At 42.6% G+C, this 19,263-nt stretch overlaps 1 protein-coding gene across 3 annotated transcripts in view; it reads right to left on the bottom strand.

The window, feature by feature from the left end:
- Positions 1-433: 433 nt before the first annotated feature.
- The window catches only part of ASXL2 (ASXL transcriptional regulator 2), a 134,055-nt gene continuing 115,225 nt past the window's right edge, over positions 434-19,263 (bottom strand). For all 3 annotated transcript variants that reach the window (XM_082745035.1, XM_082745034.1, XM_082745036.1), the window contains 3 exons: positions 18,574-18,679; positions 15,261-15,975; positions 434-11,664 (listed from right to left, as the gene is read on the bottom strand). In XM_082745035.1, coding sequence (XP_082601161.1) covers positions 9,187-11,664; positions 15,261-15,975; positions 18,574-18,679 — 3,299 coding nt within the window. In that variant the 3' untranslated portion in view covers positions 434-9,186. The remainder of the gene's footprint in view (positions 11,665-15,260; positions 15,976-18,573; positions 18,680-19,263) is intronic.

Genomic DNA, 19,263 nt, shown 5'->3' on the forward strand with positions numbered 1-19,263 from the left:
GGGTAAGGGTCCGATTTCATTCTCTTGCATGTGAATATTAAATTTTGCCAACTACATTTATCGAAAAGACTGCCCTTTTCTCATTGACTGGTCTTGGCACCCTTGTCAGGAATCACTTGATCATATATAGGTGAAGGCTTATTTCTGGACTCTCTATTCTACTTCTTTGGTCTGTATGTCTGTCTTCATGCCATTACCACCCTGCTGGGATTACCATGACTTTGTAGTATAGGTCTCCTTGTTATCCTTAAACTGCACAACACTTTCTTTTTGGCTCTTTGAATGTTGCTTAGAGACTGGCACTTTCTGTAGGACCCAAATGGAGCCAGGACCCAGGGATAATTAATTGTGCGATCAGGTGCAAGCAAAGGAGCAACAGACAGGTCATTCAACATGGTATCTGGTTTCTTTGGAAAAGAGAAGGCACGGTCGCTAGAGTAAAACTGTATGCCTTTATTCAACTTAAATGAGTCATTAGGAGAAAATACAATTTGCCCATGTGCAGAAACATTATACATTCAATTCTGAGGAAGGTAGTTTTATACAACCAAGACAAGGAACAGTCTAGAAGTGAGAGGAATAAAGACGATAGTGAGAGGGAGCTAAAAGGCAGAGTTTTGTCTGTCAAAGTGCTAAGGCCTGTGTGCACAGATTTTAAAGTGAGCAAGACCAGCCTAAGGTCATGTCTTCCATTCTGATTTCTCTTGGTGCTGGTGAAAGTTTTGGGGTGTGATGCAGTGAGTCACAGGATTACGATGGTTAAAAAAAAAAAAAAAAACAAAAAAACAGGTCATAGCACTTAGGACTAAGAGAAAGGTTTTAATGTCTAAAGTTTCATTAATCATGTACTCGAGATCTTTCATGAATTCTATGAGTTTTGTGAATTTAATAAGAACTTGTCCTTCAATCAGTAGTTTATTATCAAAGAACAAATTATCTGCTTCTTCCCAGCCCAGAGTCTATCTCCTTACAAAACAAAGGGGAAACCAAATATGAGACTCTGCGGGAGTTTCATTAATTTTAAGTTGGTGTTAAGTGATTAATGCAGGTTTAGCTGGGGTCCCTACCCGTGTCTTCAAATTGCTATTGCTAGAAAACCTAAAAGGAGAATTGATGACTTTAGGGCCAGCCCAACTCTATCATTCCCAAGCTTTAGCTATCTGAAAACATCAGACGCTGGCTTTTGGAAAGCAAGCAAAAAAGTAAAGCTTTTTTGTACCACACTTTCCATAGAAAGGAAATAGGCCGTGTAAAATAATAGTTCTAAAGTATCTTCAAATATTTTGAGAAAATTTAATGCATTTCTTTCTTATTGGATTAAATTTTAAATATTTAAAAAGAGGATCCATGATTGAAATTATTAAAATTAAGTGTTGACTCAAGTTGGCTTAATAGTGTTTATGAGCAATGTGGGCATTATTTAACAGAAACCCGTGCCCAACCCTAAATCCTGATCAGCAGCAAAAGCTGCCACTGGATAATTCAATAGAAAACCATCACTTAACACATAAAACGTCTCAAATCAATGTTCTAATCATGGCAATTTAACATTATGTGAACCTAAAACCTTACAAAATTGTCGTAAAAGAGTAAGTTAAGAATAATTGAAAGTTTATTTAAACCTATTTTAAATCCAATCTTGGCTTTACCTTTCTTCTCCCTTAGGCATTTTCTGGGTTTTGTAGTCAAGATGGGAATCAGCAGGTTTTTAATTTCCCTTTAGCCTCTTTTGAGTTAGAAGAACCGGAACATTGAGGTGGAAGTTATTCTTCAGGAGAACTAGCTGTCTGGTCATAGCCCATCTCCACAGCCTGGTCATCTCTGGCTCCCCCCTCCAGACCCAGTCCCTCCTTCCTGTTACAAGGAAGTCTTTCTAGGGATGCCCTTCAACAGGTAAGACTGAAAGCTCCAAGGAGGTATAGAGATTCCTTAAACAGTCTTGATAGAAAAAAACCAATTCTGTGTAAGGTCAACAAGTATTAGGAAAATACAGGATACCCACCGTCCTACTTCCTGGACAAAGCTGAGGCATTTCATGGTGGACTTCGCCAAATACCTCTTTGACTGAAAGGTGAATATGGCTATTTTGGCGTGTAGAATTTGACTTACAAATCCAACAACCTAAGTCAACAATAAATGGTAAGGAAAATTCAAGAATAAGGACTAACAAAATACAACGATTTATCCTTTAAAAACTTTTTTTTTTTTTTTTAACTAGAAATTCTCAAAGGAAGAACTGGGAATTTAGGCCACTAAAAAAGGGGTAGGGTCCTGTTGAAGTTTCTTGTAATTCAAGTTCTGTGATTAGAGATGGGGTGGGGGAGCCAATTCTACAGTATTAGAATAAAACACTAATTTTATCCATTATGGAGAAAAAAACAAGGATGCAACATCTCTTTAACAATATAAAATGAAGGGATACACTTCTCAACAGAGTACAAGATAAAAATCAAGGTTAAGTTTCAATTCCCTTTAGTTTCCTTTCAGTTCGAACATCAGTGACAAGCATGCTGCATTATTTGCCTAATGGTTATTAGAAAGGGTTAGTTACTATCATCTTTAGTATCTTTCCGGACGCACTGACCAGATTAATTGAAAGGGATTCTCTTCAACTGAGACGTTACTAAGAAATTTCTTGAAGTTTCTATTAAGAATTCTACATCTTCCAGGGGTGTCTGGGTGGCTCAATGGGTTAAAGCCTCTGCCTTGGGCTCGGGTCATGATCCCAGTGTCCTGGGACGGAGCCCAGCATCGGGCTCTTGGCTCTGTGGGAAGCCTGCTTCCTCCTCTCTCTCTCTGCCTGCCTCTCTGCCTACTTGTGATCTCTGTCAAATAAATTAAAAAAAAAAAAAATTCTACATCTTCCAGTGATTGTTTTCAGAAAAGGTAAATTTTATTAACACGGATCTTCAGTCCACATTGTTATTTCACTAGGGGCAATGCCTTTCCTTAACTTACTTCATGTTTTGTCAATGTTTCACCCACGGCCTCAAATGCTTCCCTTCGATAACTCATTTACACTTCAATTTCCTTCAATTTGCTTGGGAAACAGGCAGCACACAGTACCCCTTGAGCCCCAAACTAGACACATGCTGTATGGCCTCTACCTTGTTAGGAATACCTTTTACAATTCACATGGCTGCTTGTTTACCCCTGCAGAACCCGAACCTTAGTACAGTGCTTACCACATAGTAGGTGCTCCCAGAATTATGTGAGCTAGTGAATAACATGATTTGTACACAAAACCAGCTAAAAAACATTATGTAAAAATCCTATTTCTTAAAACCACTTGTGGTCAAGTAGTGTCAAATCATCGAACACAGCTCTCTGGACTGCGATGTAAATAACGGTTGACTGGGGAGTCCAGTTGAAGTTGTGTTCTAGTAGATCATTCTTTCATTCAACTGCAGATCAACTAACTATACATTTAGGCCCCTAGGTCATTAACCTGAATATGAATTTCACTTCTGATGAGGTAGGAGGCCCATTTAAATAATTACAAATATCTACAAGAAACGCCAAGCTGGGGGTGGGGGAGTACATGTCTGGAAACGGCCATAATGGGCTGGTTCACACACATTTAAATATTTCACTTTCACTCCTATTATATATGGGAATTACATGGATGCAGATGTTCCCTGAGACATAAGAATTCTCCTTTAGAAAAAGCATATTTTCAGCAAAGATTTAGAATGCTGTTCTCTTGGACTGGTAAACCGATCTTCAATGTCTTTGGGCAACAATGTTTGAAATTTCAATTTTTGAAAAATAACAAGGCGATCTTTTAAACAGCATTCTTATATCCTTATTAATTTCCAAAATATGCTCTTTTTATCAGTGAAAATAATCACAGCTGAGCGATTATGGGGAGAACTAGGGAACTAGAACAAAAAGTCAGCTTCATGGGTCACTAAGATACATTCATGAAATTCTGACACTTTTTATTTCATCCAGTCTATATTCATTTTTAAAGAATGGGCTAGATACCTTTATGACCAAAGACTATCTAGGTACCATTCTGCTCCTTCAATCATATCCGAAAACCAAGTTTTTGCAACCACAAAATTCTCTTGAACAGCAGGATCCAGGTTATCTGTAGGTATGAGGACTAAGGGGAATTAAGCCTTCTTAGTACCTGGCTCAGTCCTTGTTTGCATAAATTCCCTTTATGACACTAGTGAGATCAAAATCCAAGTTCTCCTAGCTCTTCTAGCTTTCCGGATCAATCAGGAAAAGCCCTAAAATTGTTAAGAAACTCCCTCTCTGGACCAATCAGGAAGGATATAGAACTGGTTAAGAAACTCACTTCTAAGAGAAGAACTGGGAAACAGAAAACAAGTTTTCGATGGTCTTCATGACATTGTTTCTTCACATACTCCTACACCTGAAAGCTGGTGGCAGTGAATGTTTGCTAATGAATTATTAACCACTGTTGAGAAAGAAAAACCCATCTTTACCCCTGAGATATTTTCTTAACCATTCTTTGTTTTAGAAGCAAATACTGGGCACATTAAAAAAAAAAAAAAAATGCGCGCACCATGTTTTTGTATTTGTTTTTGAAGTTCCCAATAACATCCCATGGTTAAGAGACGGAACAGTTGAAGGGTGAAAACAGAGACAGACAGATTAGGCAGATTTAATATTTTTACTAGAGTTCTGAAAGAAATGTGCTACCCTGAACTGTTTATCACCGAATCTCTCATTTTACTCTTCGGGACAATCTGCAGTAATCTTCCAACGGAAATATAAGGCAACGGCTGAGAGCCCTTCCCGCCCCGCTCTCAGATGGGTGTCAGACCTCAAGATTCACCAAAAACTCCAAGGTTTTTATTTTCACTTTAATTATCTTTTACTTAATAATAAAATGAAAAATAAGAATATATGAATACATACAATCTATATACATATATTTATTGCAAATACTTAAAATTCTTATGTAAAATGATTTTTCTATATCTGTGAAAAAATATGACTTTTTAAATGGTGTTGACACCAACTTCTCTGTACATACCCTCAATTCCAATGTTAACAATTCCTTTAAAAAGGCAAAAGACACAAAAGTTTAGCATTTACCAAACCAGTCTGTACAAACCTTATAAGCCAGAAGGAAAAAAAATAGCTTGTGGTAAATAAGTCGATTTTCTTTTAAAATAAAAAATAAACTCCAAAACTATTCCCCTTATTGCATTTTTTTGGAAATAATCTGAGTGTCTTTAGAGTAACTTCCTTTGTAATAATTTGTGCCTTAACAGTGAGGTCCTACATAAACATACCATATATGAGAAATCGAAGTCTTCCACTGTCACTTTTTACATAGATATTAAAATATATATTACTTAAAATATATTACTGGAAAGCTATTTTTAAAATTGATCTTTAATAGTTGTATCAAATGTAAAGCATTAAAAAAAATAAAGTAACCAAGAATCTATGAAGCTCTTACTTCAACTTTAGGAAATGTTTTACCTATTGTTCCCTTTCAATAGGTACGTAGGTATTGAAACATGGTAGGAAAAGATCCCTGCCCATCATCATGTTTCTCAGTCTCTTTGGACTATTCTATAAATTGAGCTGAAAACTACCGTTGGCCAAGTATTTACTTAGCCCGTTGCTGCAATGCAACGGGGACTTCTCCCTCCTTGCTATGAAAAGCAATCTCTAGGTCCCAGAGAAACCCTGGCACTGCTCACTGATAAAGAGTTCTAGAAATAAATAGTGGCGTAATGACCAGAGAAGACCCCCCTCATTATAACAAATCATTTCACCCAAGAGTTTTTTAAGGGCTCTAAGGCGGAGAAAGGCAGTAATAAACGATTAGGATGGTAACTGTCCAGTTATCAGTATGTATGGATTTATACACCCTCCCCGGGAAGGCAAGGAGGTCTTCCTTTGGCTATTTGAATGAGATAATTCCTAAAACCCCTACAGCTGGGTGCCTTGCCAGCCCATGCAAATATAATTCCCCTTCTCCAAGAAAAATGTCCCATTTGCCAGATCTTATTCTTAGAAATGTTACAGGGGATACCAAGGATAGTCTCAGTGTCTTGAGCACGGGGGTTAAGGAATAGTAGGGCAAACCACCCCAGGTTGTTTAACAGGATGGAGAATTTTTATCAAATTTTTCTTTTTTTCAGATTCAGGGAGCCTTCTCTACTAGTAGACAACTCAGAACAGTCATTAAGACTGAGATGACATAGTTATTGTTAATGCTATCTCCCCAGGGTGACCTACAATGGAAGGTAGCGGAAGGCTCAGGCTCGAAAAGCATACCCTGGAGGCATAAGCATCAGACATAATGCCTGACTAGTCACTGGAAATAGTGCAACTAAATGCCATTTAAAAAAAAAAAAAAAAAAAAAAAAAAAGCTCAGCATTTATTAGCAACCTTTCGAATTGAGCTGAAAGGTAAAGCAACTCCGAAAACCTAAGACAAAAAAACTGCTTTAAAGATACCGGTGTACCATGCTCTCAATAATATGAAGATTTTTCTTGTTTCTACTGCTTCATTTTCAAAAGGGCCAGACTGTTAACGTGTTTGGATTGCTGCTGTTGTTTTTCTGCTCAGCTCTGAGAATGAATGACTTTCTACCTGAAACCACTGTTGTGAAACAGACAAACAGGTTGTATTCAATTTACTACCAACCCTAGAGAACCCAGTCTCTCATTCGGTCAAGATTGAGGCAGTGTACCTAGCTGACAAATCCTGTTTTAGGGACATTCACAAATGCAAGTATTTTATTAGCTGAGTATTAGTTGTTAAGAGAATCTGGGGAATAATAATGCTTAGGACCGATCTGCAAGAGCCTGGTCAAGAAGAAGAGGCACGATACGGTTTGCTCTCCCAATGGACGTGAAAATCCCTGATCCCTCTCTTCCTCTCCTGGTCAGTCTGTCCAACCGCAGATTAGAGGAACTGCGGAGGAGAGGCTTCCTGTGACAGGAAAGGTGTAAAGAAGAAAGTTCACTTTGATCAATCCGAATTGTTAATTCACATTGAGCACGGCTCAGTTCTGAAATACTCAGGCACTTCCAGCACAAAGGCCAGCCCTCAGGCCTGGCACTGGCGTGGGGAGTGAAGAAGCTGAGCGTGGAGAGTTTTAACCAGCAATAATAGGTCCTTTTCGCCCCTGCCCTTGGATCTACCCCGAGTACTGAAAGTTTGGGGAACCGAACCATGTTTCTTTCTTACTGGATCGTGGCTAAAGAACTTACTCCTTATCCCAGGATCCTTGGAGCCTTCGTATGTTTTAGCTATGTGTGTGCTGGAAGAAAAAGGGAAGTTAGGAGGACATCCTATTGTCTTCAGCTAAAACTAGAACAAATAATCTTGTATTTGCCTTGAGCCACAAAAATTAACAGAAGCAAAAACTGAAAACAGTCAAATAGTAGGTTTCTTATGGGGTTCAAAAGTATTAAAAGCATACAGGGGAAGAATGGGGAACAGAACGGGGACGAGCAAAGAGTATTACTGTCTACTTTCTCCTAATCTGGAATGTGACTTAGTAAATTTACACTGTTCTGCACTTGGTAAGTATCACATCCTGAACACTAAGCACAGCCGTAAGTGTACTAGGCTGCAGTAATATTCTTACTTTACACACTTGAAATCGGGAAACTTGAAATCAATATGCAAATGATGAACAATGCAATACCCAATTCTTCAATACCGAATTGTGGTAAACTGTAGATTCATTTTAATGTTCTTTAACCAGGACCTAAATGTATGTTCTCAAAAACTCTTCAGTCACTGGCGACAAGATTTAAAAAACAACAAAGGAAAACCAAAAAGAACCAACAAAAACAAGCAACAAACTTTGGAGTTAATTTCTCTTCCTTTCTAGATGTTCCCTTAACCATTTACTGAAGCCCTTTACATTAGAGATTCCTAGTGCATAGAGAGCAGTAATCTAAAACAGAGGATATGTTTTTTAGAACAGCAGAAGTGTCTAACTTTTACTCTGTGTGTGTGTATGTGTGTTTGTGTGTGTGTACGTACGCACACACATTGTGTTCAAAGTAGTATCTAGTAAGATCACTCCATACTCCTCAGATGCCTGGGAGGTCAAAACAGGCTTAACAGAACAGGCAAATGTGGCAACAAGGCGCTTTCCCTCCTGCACAACATTGGACTACAGACCATGAGGGAACAGGGTTGGGCAAGAAGAGGAAGAGAGAGGCTACCTTGCTTCTAGTGTTAAAATCGTTTTCCGAAATTCTTGATGTTCAGTTTCTGCACTTTTTGAGGCCCTGCCCAACCAAACGCACAGTTCAAATCACCCTGTCACTAACACTCTTTGCTCCTGCTCTCCTAGCATGCCCCCCACCACCCCCGCGTTTGTAAGCGCCCGTGACTGAGTTCCTGGATGTTACTTCTAGAACTGCTGCCCCGCACAGGCCCCGCTAACAGCAGGGGCCAGGGTGTGGGGGTGCATACCCATCCTGGGCCACATTCACATTCTCAGGGCAGGGCAGGGCGCCCTCAATTCTTGTGGGGGACATGAATTGCCAGCAGAGAGCTTGGCGACAGTACTCGTTTGTGGAAGCCAAGAACCAGGTCAAGAGTTTTCAGAGTCTGAATTACTACCTGTAAAATTAAAACAGTATCAAAAATTTGAACTTAAGAGGTTCTGTTTAAGGTAAAGGGATGGAGTAAACCCTGAATCCAAATCCCGCCAAGGCTGAATAATCTTATGTAAAGCCTGCAATCAGCCCGACATGACATAATCAGCTTGAATGGTCATTTCTCCAGACCATTCCTTCATTCCTTCCTTTCCCTGGCCTCTTAGGAAAGGGAGAGAAGAGAGACCGCTTCCTTTAACCATGCATGGCATTAAACTTTTCTCAGAGTCACGTGAAGCAGAACATAAATCTGAATTCAAATACATCATTACCTAAACACTTGGGAAAACAATGTTAAAACAAAATGTGACATATTTACATGATTTCATAAGTGCAAACTTGTCACAAATTCACGAAGTCTTGCTTGACCTAGACTTACTATACAAGGTGCTCTTCCTCTACAATGTAAGATCTGTACTCTGTATTCCTGATTAAGTAACATTTGTCTCTTAAGACAACTGAAACCTACTTATTTATTTCTGTGATTCCGAAAGGACGCACAAGACCCCACATCTCATCAATCCTTCCCTCCCTGCCTCCTCCCCAGGTATCCTCTTTCTAGTCTTGTTACCGAACGACAAGGCAAGAGACACAAAGTTTCGAGGGGCCAATGCAATCGTCGTGGCAGAACGCTCCGCACCCCTTGCACATGATCATGGCTTTCAATCGGCAGTAACATTTCGAAGGTGTGTCCTCTATGCTGTTCTCTTCTGAAAAGGCCTGAACCGGAATGGACTGGCCATGGCTGCTGGGATTCATCGCTTGGCTAGCAGGGATGGTAGTGACAGTCACCGAAAAGGACATGACATCGCCTACGTTGCTGGCCACCTGGCTACAGTCCGGCATCCCCGGGACAGCCGAGTTATGGTCCATGTCGGACGAGGTGGAGACATTGATCATGCCTCTGTAGCTTGGCCCGATCTGGCTGGGGCTTCCGTACAGCTTCGGGGTCTGCAGCGGCGGGAGGAGGAGAGGCTGATGGGTAGGACTGTCTGCGGTTGGAGGAAGGGCAGTCGAACTGAAAAGCTCAGGGCTGCTACGCATCGTCTTGCCTCTCACCGCATGGGCCATCTGTTTCTGGGCGGCCTGAATAAAATCTCTGGCTAGCGTCTTTTCATCAAATGTCTGGCCCCTTGTGAACAGGTAACTCTCCTTGCTTAACGTGGTCTGCTCGTGCACAGGTGTCTCCGCCTTCACGTTCTTTTTTGCCAAACAATCACTGGCGGAGAGGGCTTCTCTGCTGTGGGTTCCCGAACTTGCTTCACACTTGCCAGGACCCTGGGCAGCCTGGGGTTCCTCCTTCACCATGATGGCTTCTTGCTCGTCACCAGAACTTTCCTCGTCGGTATCTTCTTTGCCGCTGCTGCTATCTCCGGCGGCATTTTTACAGTCTGTGTATCCCATTTTCAAGGCCTCTGTGGGGCTACTTAGACACAAACGGTCTTCGGGGTTTACAGAATGGGTCCTCCTCAAGCTCTCTGAACCCCGGCCGTAGGTGGAAATGTTAAGTAAGTAGTGACCTGCCATTGCAGGCTTCGATGTCCTTCTGCCGGCAAAACCCAGCATGAAGCTCTGGCTTGTGGAGATGTCTTCTAACGGGAAACCTGAGTGAGTGAAGTTGAACTGGGAGGGCTGCACAAATGGGAGAACGTTCTGCCTCCGAACCCTCTGGATGAGAGTCTGAAGGATCTGATCTTGGGTGGCTTTGCTGAGGCCTTCCTGGTACTGGTGTGCGTCGATGCTAGAGTCCCTCAGGTCCTTACCTGTAAAGAGCTGCAGGGGTCTTGGAACCTGGGGGAGCTGCGTACTTGGCAAGGCTTTACCCAGCTGCTGCAGCGCCGGGAGGCACTGCCTCTCGCTACCTTCCTCTCTGCTGCTGTTTTCGGCGGCGCCACTGCCTGTGAACACTGCTGCCCCCGGCTCCTCTTTCGTGGCCAGTGGAACAGTTTTCATTTCAACTTTGGTGAGAGGTTTAGGCAGAATTTGCTCCATGGGAACATCCTTGCCCTGAAGCAGCTGAGTGACCAAAGGGTTATTCGCAGGGATACTAGAGCTTGGCCTTGACAGGGGTCCATTCAAATTTGAAGACGTTCCTGGAGTTTTAAGGCTAGAAGCTCCTGGCAAAGTGCTCGAGGATGGAGCCGATCCCGTCGGTGCTACACTTACACTGACCTGGGGTACAGGAAGCTTTTCTAAAGTGGCTGCGGTCAATAAAGATGTTAAAGGAGAGGGAGGCACAGCTGCTGAAGCGCCAGCAGATGTCTCTGCTGAGGCCGAAGGGTCTGGCACATTCCTACCAGAACCTGCACTGGGCTCGACGGTGCCATCCGCCACAAAACGAACAGGTGAGGCACCTGAGCGGAGAGCAGGCTCTGTGGGCGCAGAGGGCGCGGTCTCCTGCCGGCAGGTCCCGGGAGCTTGCAGGTGGGTGAGAGAGGCCACCGCGGCCGCTGCCCCCGGGGGATTCAGCCGTTCGTTCGTCAGCTGCCCTACAGCTGCTGGGGGGGCGTCAGTGCGGGCTGGAGAGGGGACGCTTGCGCGTGCTCCCCCACCGGCAGCTGCTGGAGGCCCTGAGGGGGCTTGCTGTAGTTGTGCTCCAGAGACACGAGGAGGCTGTGCCTGGTCTGGGCTCTTGGTCTCAGACTGGGGCTGAGACTCTGGACCACAGGGTAAAAGCTCTCTCGTACCTCCCCTGCTTCCAGTTCCTGCCAATTCCAGTGTGGGGCCCTTTCCAGGTTTGCAGCCTCTGTCTGAGTCTGGACTCCCTCCTCCAGCAGTTTTCCTGTCACCTCCCTCTCCTGGACCTTGTCCGCCCCCGGGGCCAGGTCCCGGAATGGTCCCTCCAACGGCGGCGGCGGCAGCGGCGGCGGCAGCAGCGGCGGCGGCGGCAGCCCTCTGTGCTTTGACCAGCTGGGCTTTTGCTTTGATGTCTGCGAGAGTTCTGGCTCCTGTTCTGTTAGGACTAGTGATGGAGACTGGAAAACGAGCCCTGGGAGAGACCTGCGATGTAGGAAAAGGCATGGGGGAGATTCTGGAGACCGGGATCTGAAAGGAGGAGGGAGAAAAAAACCCGGAGCTTAGTTTTCATCGACAAGAAAAACACAACTTGCAGAACACTTAAATTGTTCCAGTAACCACTGCACACCAGTGACGCAAATGGGAGGTCCATGGCCGAGAGACCTAAGAGTGGAGACAGCAACGCGACTGTGCCCCTAGGGTCCTTCCACCTCCTCTCCTGGGGCCAAAGCCTCTCGTCCCTTGACACCCTCCCCACCCCGAATCCCTATGCCTCTTTTCTCAACACAACTCCCTCCTCCTGGCATTGCTACTCATGACAGCTTATTACTTAAGGTTCAGACCTCCCAGGGTATTTGCACTTTCGCATGCGTGCGTGAGAGAAGCAGCATACAGCACTGCACCGTCTTTTTCTTCTTAGCTCTCCTGCTAAGCTGCGAGGAAAATTCTTGCTCTCTTCTGCTCTATGCACATCCACACATGCACACTTAACCAGAGAAGCTGAGTTAGCTCAATGACAGAGGTGTCTAGATAGCACCGGAAGGTAGACATGTGGGATCCACAGATGTACCCCACTCCGTCCATCAAGGCGAAGGGAGTATAGACAGAACGTATATAATGTTCACCACAGTCATTTTCACCCGTGGCTGCCTTTATACTTACTTGGGGAGCTGTTTAAAAATAAATGTGCTCTGGGTTCTCTCCCAAAACTGACAAATTAGACTCTAGAGAAAATATCCACTTCTGAAACACTTCCTGGGAAACTCTGCTACATCACCGAGTTTGAAACCACTGATTTTCACAGCATAAAATACTGTAGCTGAAAGGAATCTGACTCCTGTCTGAAACAATACTTTGGAAGCTATCAGACTTAAATGAGAATGCATCAAAGCCTAGACTCTTCTAGTAAGTTGTTAGAATTTAAAGGAGCAAATAACTATGACAGATGTTACAGGGCATTTAATTAAAAAAAAAAAAAAATTTAAGCCAAAGGGCTCTAAGAAAATGCATGTCATCCTTCCGGAAGTCCTTAAGTTAAGAATAATAAAGTCACTAAAAATTTTTCATTATTTGCAATATCCATTTCTCAAAAGGTCAGTAGTTCTGAGAAACAGATTCTCTGTCACGCAGAAGTCAGAGCTATGGGATCATGTCACAGCTGTCACAGTCCACACATCTCACATCAGGACATGTACCTAATCTCTTAGCACTGAATCGCTTTTACATCTAACTGCACAGTATTTCAGAAGCTACCAACAGAGGGAAAGAAGCAAATGTTGCCCCTTGGTAATGTCTCCTGTAGATAGCTCTACAACCTGTTTGTGTTGTCTGGGCATTGGTAACAAATAAACAAGAAGCCCTACCCTGATAAAGCAAGGTTGATTTTCTTCATGTATCCTGAAAAGATGGGGCGCCTGAGTGGCTCAGTTGGTTAAGTCCCTGCCTTCAGCCCGCGTCATGATCTCAGAGTCATGGGATGGATCCCCATGTTGGGTTCCCTGCTCCCTGGAGAACCTGCTTCTCCCTCTCCCCCACCACCCCCCAGCCCGGCTCCCATTCCCACTTGTTAGCTCTCCCTCGCTCTTTCTCTCAAATAAATAAACAAAATCTTAATAAAATAGAACAGATGCATACCAAATAGGAAACACCGTTTTCCATCTCTCTATACGTATTATTACAGACATCCATGTTATAACATGTAAGTGCATACATATGCATGTATATAACATATATACACACATATAACATTTGTAATAAGATTTTATTTTTCTACTTAAGTTTTGGTTAGAAGATTTTGCTCTGTTATAAATTACATTAAGTTTTGTCTAAGAACGTAGTAGGATTTGATGGGGTGCCTGGGTGGCTCAGATGACTAAGCATCTGCCTTTGCCTCAGGTCACCATCCCAGGGTCCTGGGATTGAGCCCTACATTGAGATCCCTGCTCTGCAGGAAGCCTGCTTCTCCCTCTCCCACTCCCCCTGCTTGTGTTCCCTCTCTCGCTGTGTCTCTTCTTTTTGTCTAATAAATAAAATCTTTAAAAAGAAAAAAAAAGAAACAAAGAAAGTGGAATTTGAGATACAGGTCTAAGGGAAGAGTTATTAAAGCAACTTCTGGTAAAAAGTATTCTGCAGGGGGGTGGAGGGTGTAAGGAAGAAGAAGAAAACAAAAGAAAGGGAAAAAACTGAGTAACAATAACATGTCATGGTGGACTTTAATTTTCAGTGTGGGGCCTCTCTGGATTAGGGAAGCAGACCAAGCAGGATGTCAGTCAGTCTCTATAAAGATGAGGAAATAGAAATGACACATCTCACAGTATCATCTATATTAAGTAAAACCTAAAATGTAATTCAACTCTCAGGTCCACACAGAAGTTCTGACTGACACTCATTACAGAAAGGTTTCTAATATTTTTGTAACAGGAAGAGTGGGGGATAAAAGAATTGTAAAGTGATTTTCATTAAAAAATCACAATCTCTGGCAAAGCATGCAAAGTATGTTAATGGTGGAAAAGTGGCAAACATTTTTTTTTAAAAAAAGGGAGATTCCTAAGTGCATAAATCTTAAAATTAAAAAGTAATGAGAACGTCATACAGTTAGTAATTAAGAAGCAACACGAGAGAAAAAGAGATAGTAAATTAAATGGGTCAAGTACTAGCAACTGAATGTCTCTAAGGAATATTATCTGATGGAACTAGCTTTGGTTCATCTAAGTTAAATAAAAAAGAGGGAAAAAGTATTTCTATGTGGCTTTTTTTTCTATTTATATTTCTAACGTGAATGAATACTACCCAATGTCTGGGCTGACAGTAGACACAACAGTATTAATAAACACCACTAATAAAAACTTATTAATATATACTATTTACTAAGTGAAAAAATGAACTGCAAACTGATCTTAAGCACAAGCCCAAGTATTAGTAAACCTTTAGGTCAGAAGTAAAAATGTGTTTGGGCTTTAAAGGGCTCACTACTGGTTAGATGCACTCTTGTATACTTAGATAAGGATACCGCTTTATGAATGTGAAATATTTGCTAAGTAGCAACAGAATGCTAACATGAAAGTCAGGGACAAAGCCTTAGCAGCAGAGCTTAGCAAGGCTAGTCTACCTTACTGATGTCCCTCAAGTAACAGCAGCCACACAGGTTTTCTTTAAGAGGGGGGAACTAAAGGTAGTTCTAGAGCCAAAGAACATCCAATCAGTTATGGCAATAAGAAAAGGACCAAGGTACACTTAAAATGTCATGGCTCTTGCTACAAAGATCTCGATCACACCAAGGGCTTCCTTCTGTTTATTATTATATTTCTTGTTTTGTCACATGAGACAGCATAATGTCCACAACTATCTTAAGAGTGGCCAGCCAGGAGGATGGGTGGAGGTGGTCTACGTTAGTTAGATATCCAGGAACTTTCCTTACTACCAAAACACTAATAAAGATCTGTAGGAATGCAGTTCTAAATGCCTGTTTAGTCATAATTTTGTTCATGTAAGAACGCAGTTACGTGTTTATCAAATATATACAACTGCTTCTGTGTTAAAAATACCACGAATGACTTGGTATTAAGTAAGACCAGAAACTTAGTGTTCAGACACTTTCTCTTTTTCAATCCTTCCCTCTCTCTTACCTTGAGAGGTGGTACTCTTCGCACCTGGATCCTGTCCCCTCTACTGAGAAAGGGCTGTGGCGAGACTTGAAATGGCTGCTGGTGCTGGCGATTCTCCGTGACACGTGGCCTCTTCTCCCAGCTCACGGGGCTCTCTTCTTGGATGCAAGACTTCCTCTTGAGGCTTTCTGGGCTGTGATCAACCGGGGCCGATGGAGGGTCTTTTGCTGCGATCTCCTGTGAACCAGTTTCTGCCATGGGCTTCATTACCGGTTTTTCCACCCCGGGACTCTTGGGTTTGTTTGGGGACGTAATTAAAGCTTCTTGGCCTTCATCTTTGTTGTAACTAGGAGCTGTGGTGAGATGATTCTCTTTCTCAGACTCCTGTTCAGCAGAGGCAACTGGCTTCTGCTCCAAGAAACTGTCATCCTTTGGGCACTGGATGGGGAGAACGCTGCTAAGCTCTTGCGTATTGCTTGCTGAGGGAAGCAGGGGCTCTGTGGATTTGGGGTTTGGTTGCACCGTATCTTGGCTTTCATGCTCTTCTTTTCTTACTGGGGATGGCATTTGCACCACTTCTTCTTTTGACCCTAACTGGGGAATTCCTGGGACAACACTGACAGGCGAGGCCTCTGATGGAAGCATGGATTTTGGTTGCTCAGCTGGGGTTTTCTTTACTTTGAGATCGCTGGGTGAGGCTGTCAATTTCTTTGAATCCTCAAGGCTCAAACCAGAACTAAAAGGTGGAAGAAAAAAATATCCTAGTTGAGAAATGGCCCATGTTTAGTATTAGGAGATAATAGTATATGGCAATGCCTGGAAGAAACCCTGACACAGAGTAGCTTTTCCTCATATATCATCACCATTATTACGATTATGATTAGTGAAGCTCTGGATCTCAAGTGTTTGGAGGCAAAACCGGGCTCTGATACACACATGTGACATTAAGTCAGTCACTAGTCTTTTGTATCTCAGTTTCCTCATCATATACTGAGGTTCATTACTTTGTATTATTGGTGTGATTAAATTAATGCATATAAAGTACTTAGAACAGTACCTAGCACATATTAAAGCTTGATACTATTAATTGTCATTATTATTTATGCTTATAAAAGGGGCTACCACGTCTAGAGGCAAGCATCACAGACTACCCACGAAGGAAGTGAAAGAAGGCCGAGACCCACGCACCCTCATCAACTCTGCTCTGTAGCACCTGCAGAAAGGACGGCCCAAGAAGTCTACGGGCCCCTGAGGAGACAGGAGGAGGTGGCTGTCAATGTTTTCCAGAGGTTGAAAATTTGAACTCTGGGATTTCTGGACGCCCATTTACACTTCACTTAGTATAGTTCCATAATGCTGAGACCAATGACTCTGAGCTGTCCTAGGAGTGATGGTAAACTGGGACTTCTACAGTGTGGCCCCATTAGAATTAGGCTACTCAGCAGAGATCATCAGAGACCCCTTGTAGTCTTTTAGCACATTGTTTAAACAGGCAAAGGCAGGAGACCCTCTTTGGTGACTTCAAATGATCAGTACTGCACCTCTGAGATAGAGTGGCTAACAACAAAAATAAGACAAAAAACAAAAAACAAACAAAAACAAAAAACAGTCCTCCTGTAAATGCTGGCCAAAAAAAGGTACAGATGAAAACAGAAAGACCCCAAAACTGCTACAATGCTCTATCTGCCTATGGAGGGAATGTACAATATCTACGGAGTGACATCTGTGACAAGAGTCTAATGGAAATACCATCATTTCTGTAGAAAGGCTCAAAACTCATACCAAGAGTGTAGAAATATCAATATATGAGACTCTTTTTTAAGACCAACATGGGGTTCAAACACACAATCCCAATATTAAGAGTTGCACACTCAGGGGCGTCCGAGTGGCTCAGTCGTTAAGCGTCTGCCTTTGGGTAAGGTCATGATCCCAGAATCCTGGGATCAAGCCCCGCGTCAGGCTCCCTGCTCAGCAGGAGGCCTGCTTTCTCCCTCTCCCACTCGCCCTGTTTGTGTTGCCCCTCTTACTAAGCCTCTCTCTGTCAAATAAATAAATAAAATCTTTAAAAAAAAAAAAAAAGAGTTGCACACTCTACCAACTTAGCCAGCCAGGTGAGCCCATACGGGAGACTCTTAACCACAAAAGGAACCACTTCCTACGTAAGCATAAAGGGGATGAACTACTGGGAGATAAGAAAAAGAGCCAGTAGTTGTCAAACTGTGGTTACAGAGTGTCCTTAAGGTCTGCCATTAGGTATGCAGAAGACAAGGGAGACAAACCAGTAACTCTCTGGATGTTCAATTCTACCTCAAACAACGGAGCTCCATTGTCATCTATTTAAATGCCCCATTAACATTTTAGTTAGATTTTTCTCTAAAGATTTTATTTATTTATTTGACAGAGAAAACACAAGTAGGCAGAGAAGCAGGCAGAGGGGGGGGGGACGCAGGCTCCCTGCTGAGCAGAGAGCCCGATGTGGGGCTTGATCCTAGCACCCTGGGATCATGATCTGAGCCAAAGGCAGCAGCTTAACTGACTGAGCAGCCCAGGTGCCCCTACTTAGATTTTTATTAGGAAAATAAATCCCCTTGAGATTTTATTAGGAAAATCATCCTCTTGAGAACAGAGTTTATACCTTCATGCAGCTATGAAGACCTGCCAGAGTGCTTTCTAGAGAGAAGAGGCTGTTTATTGATGCCCTGGGTGTAATGGTTCATATTACGGGATTCCTAGAACTCCTTGGTGATTCTAGATGAACTACCATCTCATGGGATAATTAACTATTAGAAAAAAACTTCAGTGTTCTTTTAACTTATAAACTTACTGGAAGAACAATTCAGACTATTCAAAGAAAGGGACTCCAATTTGAGATAATAATTTTTTTTAAATGAAACATCCCACCCACAACAATAACGTGTCAAGAGTAACCCAATTTTGTACATCCGTGACTCATAAAAAGAAAAAAATATCTTGGTTAAGAAGAATTGGTTAAGAAAAATGCGCAGGTTAAGCATCTGCCTTTGGCTCGAGTCACGATCCCAGGGGATCTCTGGTCCTGGGATCAAGCCCCGTGGCAGGCTCCCTGCTCAGTGTGGAGTCAGTCTGCTTCTCCCTCTCCCTCTGCCTCCTTCTCCCTCCTCATGCTCTGTCTCTGTCTCTCACTCTCTCTGTAAGATAAATAAATAAAATCTTTTTTTAAAAAAAGAAAAAAACCTGGTATAATAATAGAAGGAAATTGAGGACTAGAATTTCTGCAAAGGTAGTTAAAATGAAACACTGTGTGACACATATGTAGGAATTCACATTTGGTTTATAGAACCTGTCTTGGTATTACCTTTGACCATAGTAGCTTTCAAAGAATTGTTCTTTCCATGGCTCTACTTTTTTCTCCTTCTCAATCTCTTGGCGAATTCTCACCTGCATCTCAGGTGTAAACTCACCTGTAATGTAAAAAAGGGAAAAAAAGGATATTCAACAAAAATATGCTTTTTTAAACTTTTAAATATTTGTAAAAAACTGGTGCAGGAGTCAGAATACTATCATGTGTAAGTTAGAGAAATTTCCCCCAATTCCTCACTGGAAAGAAGCCCCTAGAAGCCACTGGGGGACATCCAGTGCTTACACACCACCGTGAGCAGTTGCCAGTGCTCAGCTGAGGCCACCTGTGTCTTTCCTCTGGGCTTCTCTTACAGCACCTCCCTCCTGCTCCAAACATCATACTCCCTACAGATTTATCACTAACCTTGAATTTGTCATTTCTTAAAGAGTCACATGGTTTCAGTAAATAATACCATTGGGCATTCTGTAATTTTAAAGATCTGTTTCCCTTGTATTTTGTGCCTTTTGTCTCATACTGCATAATGAACAGCTGTGACCCGGGACCCAGCTTCCAGGCAGCCGAGGTTCCACTAAAACGGCAGGGAGTTATCTGGGAGTGGTCAGTTTTCAGTTAGAAACTATACCATTCTAGTGCCCTGGCATAAGGCACTGAACATGCCAATGACCGCCCCGCTCTGAATATGAC

This window comes from Mustela nivalis (assembly GCF_964662115.1).
Source record: "Mustela nivalis genome assembly, chromosome: 8".
Classification (NCBI taxonomy): domain Eukaryota; kingdom Metazoa; phylum Chordata; class Mammalia; order Carnivora; family Mustelidae; genus Mustela; species Mustela nivalis.